Source organism: Engystomops pustulosus, chromosome 3, assembly GCF_040894005.1.
Source record: "Engystomops pustulosus chromosome 3, aEngPut4.maternal, whole genome shotgun sequence".
Lineage (NCBI taxonomy): Eukaryota > Metazoa > Chordata > Amphibia > Anura > Leptodactylidae > Engystomops > Engystomops pustulosus.
The window spans coordinates 152,990,563-153,008,011 of record NC_092413.1 but is presented as its reverse complement, the minus strand read 5'-3'; the positions used below and the strand labels follow the sequence as shown (position 1 = coordinate 153,008,011).

General features: G+C 49.5%; 1 protein-coding gene across 1 annotated transcript in view; it reads left to right on the top strand.

Moving 5' to 3' along the window:
- LOC140122122 (probable cation-transporting ATPase 13A5) overlaps nucleotides 1–17,449 on the top strand; it is a 117,460-nt gene that overhangs the window by 25,412 nt on the left and 74,599 nt on the right. The window contains exons 4-5 of the mRNA XM_072142614.1: nucleotides 6,011–6,081; nucleotides 6,155–6,235. Of these exons, the coding sequence (XP_071998715.1) occupies nucleotides 6,011–6,081; nucleotides 6,155–6,235 (152 nt within the window). The remainder of the gene's footprint in view (nucleotides 1–6,010; nucleotides 6,082–6,154; nucleotides 6,236–17,449) is intronic.

The window sequence follows — 17,449 nt, the reverse complement described above, 5'->3', positions numbered from 1 at the left end:
AAACCAGGATCAGCAGGGGTTCCACCACTACTAGCTTAACTACCACCAGTATGCGCAGGCATATGAATGCTAAACACCCCACTCAGTGGCAACAAGCCCGTTCACCTCCAGCCGTGCACACCACTGCTCCTTCCCCTGTGTCAGGTGATAGTCAGCCCCCTGCCCAGGACCCTGCCACAAAAACCCCATCGTCGCCTCCACGATCCTCCACAGCATCCACCAGCGTTCAGCTCTCCATACCTCAGACGCTGGAGCGGAAACGCAAATATAGTGCAACCCACCCGCACGCCCAAGCCCTTAATGTCCACATCTCCAGATTGCTTAGCCTGGAGATGCTGCCCTATAGGCTAGTAGAGACCGAGGCCTTTCGCAACCTCATGGCGGCGGCCGCCCCTCGGAATTCGGTCCCCAGCCGCCACTACTTTTCCCGATGTGCCGTCCCAGCCCTGCACCAGCACGTGTCAGACAACATCATCCGTGCCCTGACCAACGCCGTTTCTGACATGGTCCACCTGACCACGGACACGTGCATGAGTGCTGCCGGGCAGGGCCACTATATATCGCTGACGGCACATTGGGTTAACTTGGTGGAGGCTGGGACCGAGTCTGACCCTGCGGCTGGTCATATACTGCCGACGCCGAGGATTGCGGGGCCTACCTCGGTCCAGGTGTTTCAGGCCTACTATGCCTCCTCCTCCTCCCACCCCTCCTCCACCTCCTCCTCCGAACTACCATCCGTGGGCATGGCGCCATCAGTCGGTAGCTCTAGGCACAGCAGCAGTGCCGTCGCTAAGCGACAGCAGGAGGTGCTCAAACTGCTGAGCCTAGGCGATAAAAGGCACACCGCCCAAGAGCTATTACAGGGCATCACGGCGCAGACTGATCTGTGGCTGGCACCGCTGAACCTGAAGCCAGGCATGGTTGTGTGTGACAACGGCCGTAACCTGGTGGCGGCTCTGCAACTCGGCAGACTGACACATGTGCCATGCCTGGCCCATGTGTTAAATCTGATAGTTCAGCGTTTCCTCAAGACATACCCCAATCTGTCAGATTTGCTCACGAAGGTGCGCCGCATCTGTGCGCATTTCAGGAAGTCCAGCACAGATGCTGCCACTCTCAGGGCAGCGCAGCGCCGCCTCCAACTGCCCGCTCACCAACTGTTGTGCGACGTGCCCACGAGGTGGAATTCAACACTGACCATGTTATCCAGAGTTTACCAGCAGCGCCGAGCGATTGTAGACTGCCAGATGTCAACTTCCACCAGAACTGGTAGTCAGGTCAGTCAGCTTCCTCAAGTCTACAATGAGGAGTGGACGTGGATGTCTGATATCTGTCAGGTGCTGAGTAACTTTGAGGAGTCAACACAGATGGTCAGTGGCGATGCCGCCATCATCAGCCTCACCATCCCGCTGCTTGGTCTGTTGAAAAACTCTCTGATCAGCATGAAGTCGGAAGCTTTGCGCTCGTCACAAGAGACGGGGGAAGAAGATTCCCTTGTTGATAGCCAAAGCACCCTTAGGTCTGTTTCTCAGCGCATATCGGAGGAGGTGGAGGTGGAGGAGGATGAGGAGGAAGAGGAGGAGAATGTTGGCGAGACACAAGAGGGGACCATTGTTGAGTCCTTCACTGTTCAGCGTGTATGGGCAGAAGAAGAGGAGTTGGAGGAGTTGGAGGAGGAGGAAATGGACAGTCAGGCCAGTGAGGGGAGTGAATTCTTACGCGTTGGTACTCTGGCGCATATGGCAGATTTCATGCTAGGCTGCCTATCCCGTGACCCTCGCGTTCAAAGAATTTATTCCAGCACCGATTACTGGGTGTTCACTCTCCTGGACCCACGGTACAAGCAAAATCTTTCCACTCTCATCCCTGGAGAGGAAAGGAGTGTGAGAATGCATGAATACCAGCAGGCCCTGGTGCACAAGCTGAAACAGTATTTCCCTTCTGACAGCGCTAGCGGCAGAGTGCGTAGTTCTGCGGGACAAGTAGCGAGGGAGAGTAGGCGAGCAGGCAGCTTGTCCAGCACTGGCAAGGGTACGCTTTACAAGGCTTTTGCCAGCTTTATGTCACCCCAGCAAGACACTGTCACCTGTCCCCAGTCTCGGCAGAGTAGGGCTGATCTTTACAGAAAGATGGTGAGGGAGTACGTAGCTGACCATACCATCGTCCTAAATGATCACACAGCTCCCTACAACTACTGGGTTTCAAAGCTGGACATGTGGCACGAACTGGCGCTGTACGCCTTGGAGGTTCTTGCCTGCCCTGCCGCTAGCGTCTTGTCCGAGCGGGTTTTCAGTGCAGCTGGTGGCATCATCACCGATAAGCGTACACGCCTGTCGACTGACAGCGCTGACAGGCTGACGCTTATTAAGATGAATAAAGCCTGGATTTCTCATTATTTCCAATCTCCACCAGGTGAAGGAAGCTCAACCTGAATAATTTATCCACTCCTCCTCCTCCTCATTTTCCTCCTTCTCCTCCTCTTTGTACAGTAAAGCAGAGGAAACTGGCTATTTTTTGACAGGGCCCACTGGCTCTAGCTATAGTACTTTATGCATTTAATTTTTCTGGAGGGCCACCGACCCGGTCCTCTGTTTTAAACAATTTTTGGGAGTGCCACATACAGGCACTCAATCTATGTAATTTTTCTGGAGGGCCACCTACCTGCTCCTCTGGTTTGAAAACTTTTTGGGACTGCCACATACAGGCACTCAATCTATTTCATTTTTCTGGAGGGCCACCTACCTGCTCCTCTGGTTTGAAAACTTTTTTGGACTGCCACATACAGGCACTCAATCTATTCCATTTTTCTGGAGGGCCACCTACCTGCTCCTCTGGTTTGAAAACTTTTTTGGACTGCCACATACAGGCACTCAATCTATTCAATTTTTCTGGAGGGCCACCTACCTGCTCCTCTGGTTTGAAAACTTTTTTGGACTGCCACATACAGGCACTCAATCTATTCCATTTTTCTGGAGGGCCACCTACCTGCTCCTCTGGTTTGAAAACTTTTTTGGACTGCCACATACAGGCACTCAATCTATTCAATTTTTCTGGAGGGCCACCTACCTGCTCCTCTTGTTTGAAAACTTTTTTGGACTGCCACATACAGGCACTCAATCTATTTCATTTTTCTGGAGGGCCACCTACCTGCTCCTCTGGTTTGAAAACTTTTTTGGACTGCCACATACAGGCACTCAATCTATTTCATTTTTCTGGAGGGCCACCTACCTGCTCCTCTGGTTTAAAAACTTTTTGGGACTGCCACATACAGGCACTCAATCTATTTCATTTTTCTGGAGGGCCACCTACCTGCTCCTCTGGTTTGAAAACTTTTTGGGACTGCCACATACAGGCACTCAATCTATTTCATTTTTCTGGAGGGCCACCTAACTGCTCCTCTGCTTTGAAAACTTTTTGGGACTGCCACATACAGGCACTCAATCTATTTCATTTTTCTGGAGGGCCACCTACCTGCTCCTCTGGTTTGAAAACTTTTTTGGACTGCCACATACAGGCACTCAATCTATTCAATTTTTCTGGAGGGCCACCTACCTGCTCCTCTGGTTTGAAAACTTTTTGGGACTGCCACATACAGGCACTCAATCTATTTCATTTTTCTGGAGGGCCACCTACCTGCTCCTCTGGTTTGAAAACTTTTTGGGACTGCCACATACAGGCACTCAATCTATTACATTTTTCTGGAGGGCCACGTACCTGCTCCTCTGGTTTGAAAACTTTTTTGGACTGCCACATACAGGCACTCAATCTATTTCATTTTTCTGGAGGGCCACCTACCTGCTCCTCTGGTTTGAAAACTTTTTGGGACTGCCACATACAGGCACTCAATCTATTTCATTTTTCTGGAGGGCCATCTACCTGCTCCTCTGGTTTGAAAACTTTTTTGGACTGCCACATACAGGCACTCAATCTATTTAATTTTCTGGAGGGCCACCTACCTGCTCCTCTGGTTTGAAAACTTTTTGGGACTGCCACATACAGGCACTATCCAAATTAAATTGTCTCCATAGCAGCCTCCACACGTTGTCTCCATTGCTACCTCCAAAAGTCGTCCATATAGCTGCCTCCATACATCGTCCCTTTATCAAACGAGGTGTGTCAGGCAGAAATTTGGGTTGTTTTCATGGATTCCACATCAAAGTTGTTAACTTTGTCGCCACCCTGCTGTGTTATCCACAAAATATACTGGCAAACTTTTATCATTTACCAATATTATTTCAGCGCTTCTTGCGCATCTGTTTACATTCCCCTCACCCGCCATATCCCAAACTTATAAGAACGCTACTACACTTGATCTTATACAAAAGGTTCTTAGAAGTGCTGTTTGGGGAGTAGCCTAGAGACAGGGGCTTGGATTGGCGAAAGCTCGCCTGGCAGCGGAGCGCCAGCTCCATGCCAAGATCCAACTAACATAGTTTTAACTGCAGCACCTTTAATCTACTACTAGTTCACTGCCTCCATACATGGTCCCCTTATCAAACGAGCTGTGTCAGGCAGAATTTTGGGTTGTTTTCATGGCTTCCATGTTAACTTTGTCGCCACCCTGCTGTGTAATCCACAAAATATACTGGCAAACTTTTATCATGTACCGATATTATTTGAGCGCTTCTTGCTCACCTCCTTTGGTTCCTCTCTGCCACCCATTGGTTTGAAGCCTGAGTCCATTTAGGGTATGTCGCCATGCCACTCTCTAGCCTGCCGCTGCTGCCGCTGCCTCTGCATGCCGTCCCCTATAGTGTCAGGGTCAATTATTGGATGTTTTAGATGCTATCTAGCTTCATTCTGTCACTCTGTCATGGCCATGCTGTTGCCCATAGTTTTGGCATAATGGTGCGATTAAGCAGCCTCAGAGGCATCCATGCATGCTGCCCCTGCTGTTTCCTGTCAATTTCCGTGGTGTTTCCATCCTTTTCTGAGGTTCCCAGGTGTTTGGCCAAGCTTCCCTGTGCAGAGCCTTGGTCCCCTTGAAAAATGCTCGAGTCTCCCATTGACTTCAATGGGGCTCGTTATTCGAGACGAGCACTCGAGCATCGGGAAAAGTTCGTCTCGAATAACGAGTACCCGAGCATTTTAGTGCTTGCTCATCTCTACACTGCATATATTTTATTATTAAGCACTGGCAATGCATATCTTTTATTATGAAGTCACTGACCCTGAATATCTCTTATTATGGAGGGGATAGCACTGCATGTCATCTTTTTATTGAGACACTAGCACTACTTGTTTCTTATGATTTGAGGTAGTGCTGCTTATCTCTTGTTATGCATGTACTTACATTTTACTTTGGAAGCAGTGTCACTGCACATCTTCCGAAAGTAGCTGCTGGGTTATGTTTGGTTACCAGTCACTGACCATTATACAGGTTTTACATAGCAATTGAACATGATGCTTTTTAGATTAAAAACTATCATAGCTCCCAACCATCCCAGACTCGGTGGGACTGATTTTTTCACAATTTATCATGGTCGGCGGTTGGGAGATTGTCCCGGACTGCCACGTTTGTCTTGCCTGAACCAGTGCTACAGCTAAGAGCATAGATAACTGGAAGTAGATATATGAGGGGGATGGAGGACAAGGGGCTACACTATTATAGGGGGTAATAGTGTAGAGGGCCACAATATAAAAGTAATCGAGGACCAGGGATCACAATATTGTGATCTAATGGCACTAATAATAATTTAACCCTTGGGGCACATTGCATTTGTTCTTATAATCCATCTGGCCTCCTTTCCAAGCAACATTCCAACCAATATTCTAAACCTCCAAAACTTAAAATGGAGACATCTCCAGAATGATGGCTTCTAATATACTCAATCATCTGTGGGGCACCCTCTCCAGTTCTTATTAAATTTCAGTGCTCCACAAAGCAAATATATTTTTCCAATACAAAATCGCCCGCAGGGGCACAGGACCACAAGTACAACAAAGTGGGATTTACAGGACATGTGATGACATCTCTTTACTCAAATGACTCTTTTATATTAATTCACAGGTACGATATATTGAAGTACAGAAGACTCGCTATGTGTGGGATCCATCTGAAGGCTTCTTTAAAAAAATTGGGTAAGGGTACAATTTTATGTTTCCATTTCTATATTGCTATCATTATCATTAATATGTGTATTTCTATTTGAAGGGTTCTGGAAGGGAATCATTCCTGCTCTGATATATATACAAAATATGGGCTGGGCTTAAGTAAAGAAGAACAAAAAGTCAGGTAACTATGTTATAATAAGTCACTTTAACTACTTCTCTCATTTGTCCAATGACACCATTATAAATAAGTAATGAACACATATTGTGTATTCAAATGCTGAAAATGATTTTATGTTTGTCATTAATCTTCCTGACTAATACAGATGCAAACTTTTTTGCATGTTATATAGCAGTGGTGGCGAACCTACGGCACGCATGCCAGAGAGGGCACGCCGAGCCCTCTCTGTGGGCACGCGGACCATCTCCCCTGCTGTCTATATATAAATCATTAGAACTCCAGGCAGGCAGGAAAAGCTGCCGATCGCCGAGAGCTCCAGTGATCTCTTTCACTGAAGGCTGCGTCTGTCATTAGTACTGCCTAGAGACACAGCAGCAGGTCAGTGCCCGCCCCTCCACTCCCTCCTCCTCCAGCCCGGGAACAGGAGGAGAGTGAGAGAAAACTGCCGGAGCTTACAGCATCAGCGCACAGTGAGTACAGAGGAGTGCAGCAGTAGTTGCTCTGTGTGCATTACACAGGCAGCAGGCAGGCAGCGTTGGGACACTGAACATCTATAGGTGCTCATTGTTTAGTGTCCCAAACTGCCCTGTATGACACATGTCTGTGGCCACATATATTCTGCCCCTGGTCCAGTTCTCCTGTCACTGTACCATGCTGCCAGTGACCCTGGGGTGCACTATACTGCCCTCACTGACAGCATGGCACAGGTGCCCAGAGCTCCAGACCAAGGGGAGTGTATATATATGTATATACGTATGTGTGTGTGGCCACAGACATGTGTCATATGTGGTGATTTGATGGTAAATTCACCTGCCTGATTGCATGTAGATTTGCTGTTCAGTGCACCCACCCTCCACCCTACAACATACACATTACCCTACACACCCCCTGCCGAATTCAAAAATCCTTCATATTGCCACTGGATGGGGGTAGTGATCCTCACTGGATGGGGGTAGTGATCCCCACTGGATGGGGGTAGTGTTCCTCACTGGATGGGGGTAGTGTTCCTCACTGGATGGGGGTAGTGATCCTCACTGGATGGGGGTAGTGATCCTCACTGGATGGGGGTAGTGATCCTCACTGGATGGAGGTAGTGATCCTCACTGGATGGGGGTAGTGATCCTCACTGGATGGGGGTAGTGATCCTCACTGGATGGGGGTAGTGATCCTCACTGGATGGGGGTAGTGATCCTCACTGGATGGGGGTAGTGTTCCTCACTGGATGGGGGTAGTGATCCTCACTGGATGGGGGTAGTGATCCTCACTGGATGGGGGTAGTGATCCTCACTGGATGGGGGTAGTGATCCTCACTGGATGGGGATAGTGTTTCTCACTGGATGGGGGTAGTGATCCTCACTGGATGGGAGTCGTGATCCTCACTGGATGGGGGTAGTGTCCCTCACTGGATGGGGGTAGTGTCCTCACTGGATGGGGGTAGTGTTTCTCACTGGATTGGGGTAGTGATCCTCACTGGATGGGGTAGTGATCCTCACTGGATGGTGGTAGTGTTCCTCACTGGATGGGGGTAGTGTTTCTCACTGGATGGGGGTAGTGTTTCTCACTGGATGGGGGTAGTGATCCTCACTGGATGGGGGTAGTGTTCTTCACTCTATGGGGGTAGTGATCCTCACTGGATGGGGGTAGTGTTCTTCACTCTACAGGGGTAGTGATCCTCACTGGATGGGGGTAGTGATCCTCACTGGATGGGGGTAGTGTCCCTCACTGGATGGGGGTAGTGTTTCTCACTCTAGGGCAGTGATGGCGAACCTATGGCACGGGTGCCAGAGGTGGCACTCTGGGACCTTTCTGTGGGCACCCAGGCTGTCGCCCCAGGACAAAGTTCACCAGATAGGACTTAAAACTTCCTGTAGTCCTAGACAATTGAGATGCAGCTCTTGGCACTCTTTTAAGGTAACGTATCCTTGACTGATTGGAACTGCAAGAGTAAGAAGGTGTGAACAGGGCCACAATATTTTTGGAGGTCCTACTACTGGCCCCACGATTCTTCCTGTACAGAGAGACCCTGGAGGGAAGCTACAATGATGTCTGAATTTGTCTTCCTGCTTTTAACTGTATTGGTGTCCTCAGGGGGCTGATACGATTGACTGTTGTGGAACAAAAGAGAGCAATAAGTTACTGTTTAAATTGTCAAGTTGGCACTTGATGGTAAATAATTAGGTTTTGGTTTAAGTTTGGGCACCCTGTCTCTAAAAGGTTCGCCATCACTGCTCTAGGGGGTAGTGTCCCTCACTGGATGGGGGTAGTGTTCCTCACTGGATGGGGGTAGTATTCCCCGCTGTACTTGCTCCTGCTTTGTGATATAATTGGTGATGTTGGACTTTCTTTAGTGGTCTGTTCATTATCAGTATGGTGGTATTTATCTTGTTGTACTGGTAATGGTCATCATGTAGCAGTATCATATGTCCCATATAGAGTGGTATGGTGTGATTTTAGGCTAAATAGACGTGTTGGCACTTTGCGATGATTACATGGACTTTGGTTTGGAGTTTGGCACTCGGTCTCTAAAAGGTTCGCCATCACTGTTATATAGTATTTGGGTGTCTATGTTGATGAAATTTTAAGATAATTTGAGGTCGGATTTGCTTTAATGTTTGATGAGATTGAGGCGTGGATGAGAATACTTGGTTGGCAAGTATAGACATAGAAACAATATACCATATCTTAGAATTTAGTGGGTTATTTTTTTTAAATCAAAGGGAAATCAGTCCCAGGCCCATAATGAGTTTCTGCTGAGTGTCCTCCAAGTTTTATGCCCCTGGAACTTTTTTCTATTTGATTGAAAAGTGTCCCACCAGCTCGTGATGGGTAGCCCATATGCATTAAATGTATGCCAATATGCAATTTGGCTGGTTGGAGGCATCTGTTGTATAATCTCCTTACATTTTGAAAAGAAAATGTTGAACAGTGAGTCCTCTGGAGAAGGGCACAGGATAGCTTGTTGATTCTGAACATTGCCTTTCCTAGATGACTAGAGGTTCCCAGAAGGGCCTCCCTGGGTGATTTACAAACAACTACTGTATTTACAGGAAACCCAAATAAACAAAAATGCTCCTTAGTGAGAAAGTATTCACCTAAACACTTCTGTAGGGGTATCCCAAAAGTACAATACAGGAGGTCCCAGATTTCACAACACCGACATACAGACAAACCCTGGTTATAATCAGGAGTTGTTGGTAATTTACAGTACTTTCGCCTTGGGCTACAATAATCATCTGTAATTGCAGGTGTCTGCAATCAAGATTTATTTGTTAATCCTGGTTCTCATGACAATCCAACATTTTTAAAATCCAGTTGTCACAGAGGCCAAAAAAATTTAGCTGGGGTTTCAATTATAAAGTATACAGTTCCGACTTGCATACAAATTCAACTTAAAAACAAACCTACAGGTCTTGTATGTAACCTGGGCACTGCCTATACAAAGTACAAAAGCAATGAAAATCATTCTTGAGACAATCGGAAGACCTGTAGTCTTTTTTTTTTTAAAGCAGGGAGTTAAACAGATAATTTACTCAAGTATCTTCAGGGAGGTGGCTCAAAGGAGAAGGAAAGATTTACTTGCCACTAAAAACAGTGATGGAAGTGCACACATATATAACAATAACAATGTAAAAAATGTACAATTTCCAGCAAAAATATTGGAAAGTATTAGCATGTTTTATTGACTGGTTCTCATGGTTCTTCATAGTAAGAATGAGTCACCAAACAACAGATTGGTCAAGAGCTATTTAATAAAACCCAAAGAATGTAGTACCTGGATGGACATAGGGATCAACGGTTATATTCAACATGGCAAATATGGGATGTGTTACATACTGGTAATAGAGGTGCAACACCCTCGCCGATGCAATGGCGAGAGAGTGTTTGCGAATACGTCCCACCTGCATGTAACCACATCATAGGGGACATAGGACATAGGGGATATTGCAGTGGTGAATCCTGCCTGGCAAGGCAGAAGTTAATCTGTGCATGATGTAAAATCTATCATCCAATGATCTGTGTTACATCCTGTCCTCTGTAAGCTGAGATGTGATTGGAGGAGCAGCCACCACCTGACCAGAGGGGAAGTAATAAAACCCCTGGCCAGGAATGTTCTAGGGATTCTAGAAGAGGAGAATCTTAGAGATTCAGTGAGTGAGTGAGCAATCTCTGTCTAGCCCATACCAGAGCAGGAAGAGCCTAGCCCCTGCCTCTGAAGAGTGGAGCAAGAAGACTAGAGTTAGTATAGTGAGGAAAGGGGTATCATCTTACCTTTAAAGGTGATACCTGAAGCCCTACAGGACAAGCTGAAGCTTCCTACCAGGACACAGCTGCCTCCCAGCCTGCCCCCTACATCCAGGTTGGTGAACTATCTCCTGAGGCTCCCTCCAAAAGCATCTCAGCACTCCATCTACCTGTTAAAGGCACGTTGCTGCGGTTCCTGCCGGTTCAAATAAAGAACTGTAAGTTGTTTTCTTCAACTTCTGTCTCCGTCTGGTCCCTGCTAATACGGCTGCCTTCATCACCGGCACCCTGTCCATCACCCAGAGACTCACCCTCGGGATATTAAGGGGTTGCCCCAGGGAGATCCGCTATAGCAGCCTCTCCCTCATCATTTCTTGCCAACACCACCCTGCTGGAGACCTGCCAGGCTGTAGGACAGCCCTCCGGTTCCCCCGTACCAAGCACCGTGACACTAGCGTGCCTAGGCCGCAACCGCCAGCCACTCAGGTACTGCGGGCCCCGGCTGACCCCAGGCCCCGAGAAAAGGCTAGGCCCCGGTGGGGGATGTTGCAAGTGGCGTCACGATCACAGGATATATACTTCTGTGCCTTATTCTGGCACTAAAGACTGTACTTTATTAAGAAACGATTGTACTGCCTAACCCTGCTGCCATTCGGGTATAGGCCCAAGTGACTTTGTGTGTTTCACATTGAACTGTATTACTGCTGCCACGTGCTGTCGAGCTCCGCTCCAGCACTCAAGAGGTTAAACCCTGCAAAGAACTTTGTCAGCTCTGCTACATCCGGCGCTGCTGCGCCTGAAGCATTTTACCTCAGAGGCGCGTGGCGCAGCAAGTATTTCCAGTATCTCCAGAGTCGCCACTAGGCTCCGCCCCCTGCGCGAGTGGCGCGAAGTACTGTGGAGGAGGAGCTGGAGCGTGTGCGGCCGGCAACAAAGAGGGTTAATCGGCCATCTTGGATTTCGGCGCAGGCTGTGCCTGAAGCCTGCCAGCAGCGTGCGCCTCATCCGGAGTTCCGGCGCACGTGTCCTGCGACTGGAGGAGAACACCGCTGAGCATCACCGTTCCTCTGCTGCCTGCCGGACATCGGGAACGGAGTCCTTCGTGCACCGCGGCTGATCCTGAGTGAGTACCGCTGGGAAGTTAAAGGGGGGTAGAGATTGTTTCCGATGCTAGGTTATTGGCTTACCTCCCAGGGAATAGTGACTGTGTCTTAAAGTGCCCACGTCCCATTCTAGCCATCGCCCCTAGCAACGGACATTGTGTAACCCTACAGACTTCCCTCAGCTAGGCCAGTCATGTCCACCCAGGACGAAGATACGGGATTGGAGCAGGTCCCGTCCCCTGGTCCCTCCTCAGGGTACCGGAGCATGTTAAGCCCTCCAGAGAGTCCTTTCACCCCTGCTACAGCCAGGGTCCTTGGGACCCCCACCATGATGCCTCTGACTATGCCCTACTATCCGGGGGCCCCCTGGTTACCCTACTACGAGGGAGAATCACATACTCTCCCTGAATTCAGGGCCAAGTTGTTAGCCACCTTCGCCTTGCTCCCGTTCACAGAGGAACAGAAAGTGGGCATCCTCATCGGGCAGTTGAAAGGACCCGCTCTCCGGGAAGTCAAGTCTTGGCCCCGAGAACAGTGTCAGAATGTGGTCCAAATTCTTGATAGGCTACGCAACACCTTTGACAAGTGTACCGTCTCCGAGTTAAAGCAGAAATTCTTCGGGAAAAGACAGAAGCCCCAAGAGTCCCTCCGAGACTTTGCCCTCTCCCTACAGGAGACATGGAAGGCCATCACCTGCCTTGAGCCCAAAGACGCTGAAACCTCTGATCAAACCTTAAGGGAACAATTTATTAATGGACTTGTTGATAGAAATCAAAGGTGTCAACTAAAGATCATCTCTTCTCAACATGCCCAGGCCTCTTTCCTTGAGTTTAAGGAAATTGCCTTGACATATTAGGAGACCGACCCCCTACTGGACCGCAGAAAGAGCCTGAATCCGTGGAAATGGAAGAATCTGCTCTCGCTTGCTATCCCACGCAGTCAGCATCACCTACTCCTGCGGCTATGGAAGTTACTGGCATAACAGGACCGGTCCCTAACCTGGCGGACACCCTGCATCAAATCCTCGATCGGTTGACCCAGTTGGAAGTAACTGTCTCCGCTATGAGGAGGAAACCTCCAGAGAACCCGGTACGGTCAGCTACTCCTCGTGACTCTCCGACTAAACAGCACCCAAGAGAGGCGAAGTCGTTAAGCACCTGGAGTCAGAAGAAACCCCGCCAGCGGTGCAGCTACTGCCTTAAATATGGGCATGAAGAGAATGGTTGTCGTCAGTTAAACGACAAACCCTTGGAGCTAAGGGACGACCTCCAAGGGAAGAACTTGTAAGTCCCCGAGATGCTAACTGGATGCCCAGTTTCGTGGGGACTCGCCCCATGGTTCATGTAACCATCAATGGAGTTACCCTACCGGCCTTAATTGATACCGGCTCTCAAGTGACCACCCTCCGGAGTGCTGCCTTCGAGAAATGCCGAGGAGGAGCATCCTTAGTCCAGCCTCCAAAGGCTTACTTGAACATTATTGCTACGAACGGAAAACCCGTACCCATCCGCGGCTACTGGGAGCCCACGCTAACCATTGGAGACACTGCGTTAACCAGAAAGGGCGTAGTGGTGACACGAGTGCCCGAAAACGGTAACTTCTCCCTGGTACTGGGTACCAATGTCCTCCGCAACTGCTACCCTGAAGTGCTGAAGGCTCTCCACGACTCCCTGCCAACAGTGCCCAACGGTTCCCGGAAGGTAATTCAGGAGACTATGCAGGTTCTAGTGGCGCAACAGAAGTTTGCTGGCCCTAATGGAGAAATCTGCAGAGCCCGGATCAAGGATCCCCAACCTGTCCGCCTTCATCCTGGGACTGAGACGTTAGTATGGTGTCGAGCATGCATGGGCGTCCAAGGTCAAGACTACCAGGCGATAGTAGAACCTCTACCAGCTGATGAAGACCTGCCCATTCTAGCCGCCAGGAGCCTAGTCACTGTGTCCCGAGGACAAGTACCCATTCGACTACTAAATGTGGGAGACTCCCCAGTGGATCTGAGAAAGTACCAAGCCGTAGCCACTCTCTTCAGCGTGCATCCTGAAGACTTGGTGGAAACCTCTCTGTCTGCCTCCCAACAGTTGGAACTGAAACAAAGTGCTGAAGGTGAGCCTGCCGAGCAATCCTGGTGGCTTGAGCTCAATATTGGAGACGACGATTTTACTCCTGCAGACCAAGTACAAGGTGTCCTGGATGTCGTTATGAAGCACCACCAGGCCTTCAGCAAACACCCACTGGATTTTGGGCAGACTACCCTGATCCAACATACCATCCCTACTGGCTCTCATCCTCCTATCAAGGAACGATACCGGCCCATACCTCCAGTCCGCTACCAAGAGGTGAAGAAGCTGGTACAAGAGATGAAGACAGCCAATGTTATCCGGGAAAGTCACAGCCCATGGGCTGCCCCGCTGGTCCTTGTGAAAAAGAAGGATGGAACCCTTCGATTCTGTGTTGACTATAGGAAGATCAACAATATCACCCACAAGGATGCCTATCCTCTGCCTCGAATCGAGGAATCCCTCGTAGCCCTAGGGTCAGCTGCCTACTTCTCTACCCTGGACCTGACCAGTGGCTACTGGCAAGTGGCCATGGCACCAGAAGACAGAGAGAAGACGGCTTTCACCACCCTAATGGGCCTGTTCGAGTTCAACAACATGCCATTCGGGCTATGCAACGCCCCAGGCACATTCCAACGGCTGATGGAGAGATGTTTGGGTCATCGCAACTTCGAGACCGTCCTGCTATATTTGGACGACATCATCATCTACTCCAAGACTTATGAAGACCACCTCCACCATCTGGCTGAAGTCTTCCAAATCCTGACCCAACATGGGTTGAAGGTCAAGCCTTCCAAGTGCCACCTGCTACAACCTAGCGTCAAGTACCTGGGACATGTGGTGAGCGCTCATGGAATTGAGCCAGATCCAGAGAAGATTGCAGCTGTCTACGACTGGCCTACCCCATCAACCGTACGGGACATCAAAAGCTTCCTGGGATTTGCCAGTTACTACAGGCGTTTCATCCCGAAGTTTGCTCAGCTGGCGGCTCCTCTGCAAGAGCTTCTAAGGGGCCTGCCAAAAGAGAGCCAACGTTCCCGAGTATCCATTGAGTGGACGGCCAAACGAGAAGCTGCCTTCCAGATGCTCAAGCAACGGTTGACTGAGCCTCCGGTGTTGGGATATCCAGACTATAGTCTGCCTTTCACCCTATACACTGATGCCAGCAAGCAAGGTCTAGGGGCGGTATTATCCCAGCTCCAAAACGGAACTGAAAGGGTCATAGCCTACGCCAGCCGTTCCCTCCGAGAACCGGAGCAAAACGACCAGAACTACAGTTCCTTCAAGTTGGAGTTTCTGGCGTTAGTCTGGGCTGTGACCGAAAAGTTCAAGGACTATCTAGCTGCATCATCTTTCACTGTCTTCACAGACAATAATCCTTTGGCGCATCTGAACACCGCACGTCTTGGAGCACTGGAACAACGGTGGGCCTCCAGACTTGCCAATTTCAACTTTACCATCAAGTACCGGGCTGGTAAGACCAATGACAACGCCGACGCTCTGTCTCGTCTCCCTGACCAGTGGGAGGGACCCTCCACGGATGCTCAGTGGGAAGATGTCGAGATGCCAGCATTCTATGCCCGGTTTGTGCGTCAAGATGCCCAGAGAGTTTACTCCCTACCGACAGAGGCAGCGCCAGCTACTCCTCAAGAAGAGTCAGAGCCCCCTGCGGAAAAGGACCTCTGGATGAGTCTTCAGGCTGATAGCCGTGCCATAGGAGAAGTAATGGACTATCTCTCTAGTGGGCAAGTGCCTGAAAGAATCCGGCGCAGAAGAGCTGATGGAGAACTGTCTCAATTGTGGCGCCAGAGAAAGACTCTGAGCATGCACCAGGGTCTGCTAAAGAGAAGAACTCTGGACCCTCTCACTTATGACCGGCTATACCAGATTGTGATTCCCAGGAGGGACGCCAAGATAGTACTGGAAATGTACCATGACCAGTCCGGACACTTTGGCGCTCAGAAGACTGAAGCCACCCTCCGAAGGCGATTCTTCTGGGTCAACATGAAGTCCGACATTGAAGCCTGGTGTCGAGAATGCCCAGCCTGCGCCATCGCTCGAGGAGAGCGACACAATCAAAGGGCCCCTCTACGTCCCATTGTGAGCCAACGGCCCTTGGAGATCCTGGCATTGGACCACGTGAAGTTGGAGCCCAGCAGATCCGGTCACAGTTATGCTCTTACGATCATCGACCACTATACCAAATTTGTGGTTGCAGTACCTGTCAGAGATCTGTCTGCAAGGACTACCGCAGCGGCCCTGTGGAAGAGCTTCATCCTCCCCTATGGCTGTCCGGACCAGATCCTTACAGACCAAGGAACAGCATTTGAGTCCCAAGTCTTCCAGGAGCTGTGCACTCTATATGGCTGCAAGAAGCTGAGGACCACAGCCTATCATCCCCAAGGCAACGGGCTTTGTGAGAAGATGAATCAGACTCTAATCAACATGCTGAGGACTCTGACCCCTGCAAAAAGGGCTGACTGGCCAAAACTGTTGCCCGAATTAGTGTACCTGTACAACAATACCACTCATTGCTCCACAGGGTACACCCCGTATTATCTGATGTTCGGGAGACACGGCCATCTCCCTGCTGATATGACCTGGGACATGGAGTCCCCTGATTCCCAGTCTTTACTCCCCCAGACTGACTGGGTTCACGAACACCAGAGGCGCCTGGCGGATGCCAGAGAAGTTGTGGATCTGCGGTTGGAAGAGGCCCGAGAGAAACAAAAACGAGACTTTGATCGTAATGCCTGTGCTGAGCCTTTTTCCCCAGGAGATCGAGTGTGGCTGCGCAACAACCATCCCACCAGTAAGCTAGATGGGCGTTGGGAGCGTGAGCCATACCTAGTTAGGGACAGTCTCTCCCCTGAAGTCTACGAGATTTCAAGAGGAGACCGTCCACTACTCCGGGTACATAGGAACCGGCTGAAGAGATGTCTACATCCTTTTGCCCCTATGTCCACACCTCTCACCTCGACCCCCAACTTACAGACCTCCTTGTGTTCGCCTACCCCCAGTTTCTTGGAACTTGTGACTGTGCCTCAATTCTGTTTTGTTTCCACTCCAGTAAGAGGTACCTCGGAGAGACCATCATCCCCACCGCAGTCTCCAATACTGCTACCTGTGGAGGATGATCCGGCTCCACTGTCTGCAACCCCTGAAGCATCAGAGGCAGCTGAGACTCCGACTCCAGCGCCTGACTCAGAGGAGGACGATGAGGAGATTGTTATCTTCTCCCAGCCGGAACTCAAAGGGAGACAAAAGGTAAAGCTCCTGCGTACCTGCAGGAGTATCAGCTGGTGTCACACAGAAGGAGGAGGCAGGTACGTTTTTCTGACACCGAAGTACTTACCACCGAAGAAGATACTGAGTAACCCCTGAAGGGCTGTAGCCCACTTCAGGTACTGTACATATTGTGTATTTATCTCCATTTTCCCTAAAGAGCCAGAGACTTTCCTGAGACTCTCATCCCTATTTATCTCAGTCAAGAGACATACCTTGAACTGATTATTGTCCTGTGCTATGATAGCACCCTTCCTCTGCCACAGCGGAGATTTCTTCAAAGGACTCTGTCCCTCTCCACTAGAGGAGACCCTTTGCTTCTTTATTGCACTTTTCCCCACATCAAGGGCTGTACCCAGAAGATGGACTTTGTCATTAAAGACCTTCTGTGAGACTTTTGCCAACTCCAAGGAAAAGTTGCCATGTAATTTATTATCATTTTGCACTTAATGCCTTCCTTTTTAGGTATGGACATTCTGCTTGCACTCTTTATGCCTTTTCTTTGCAGGAAAAGAGACATTTACTATCTT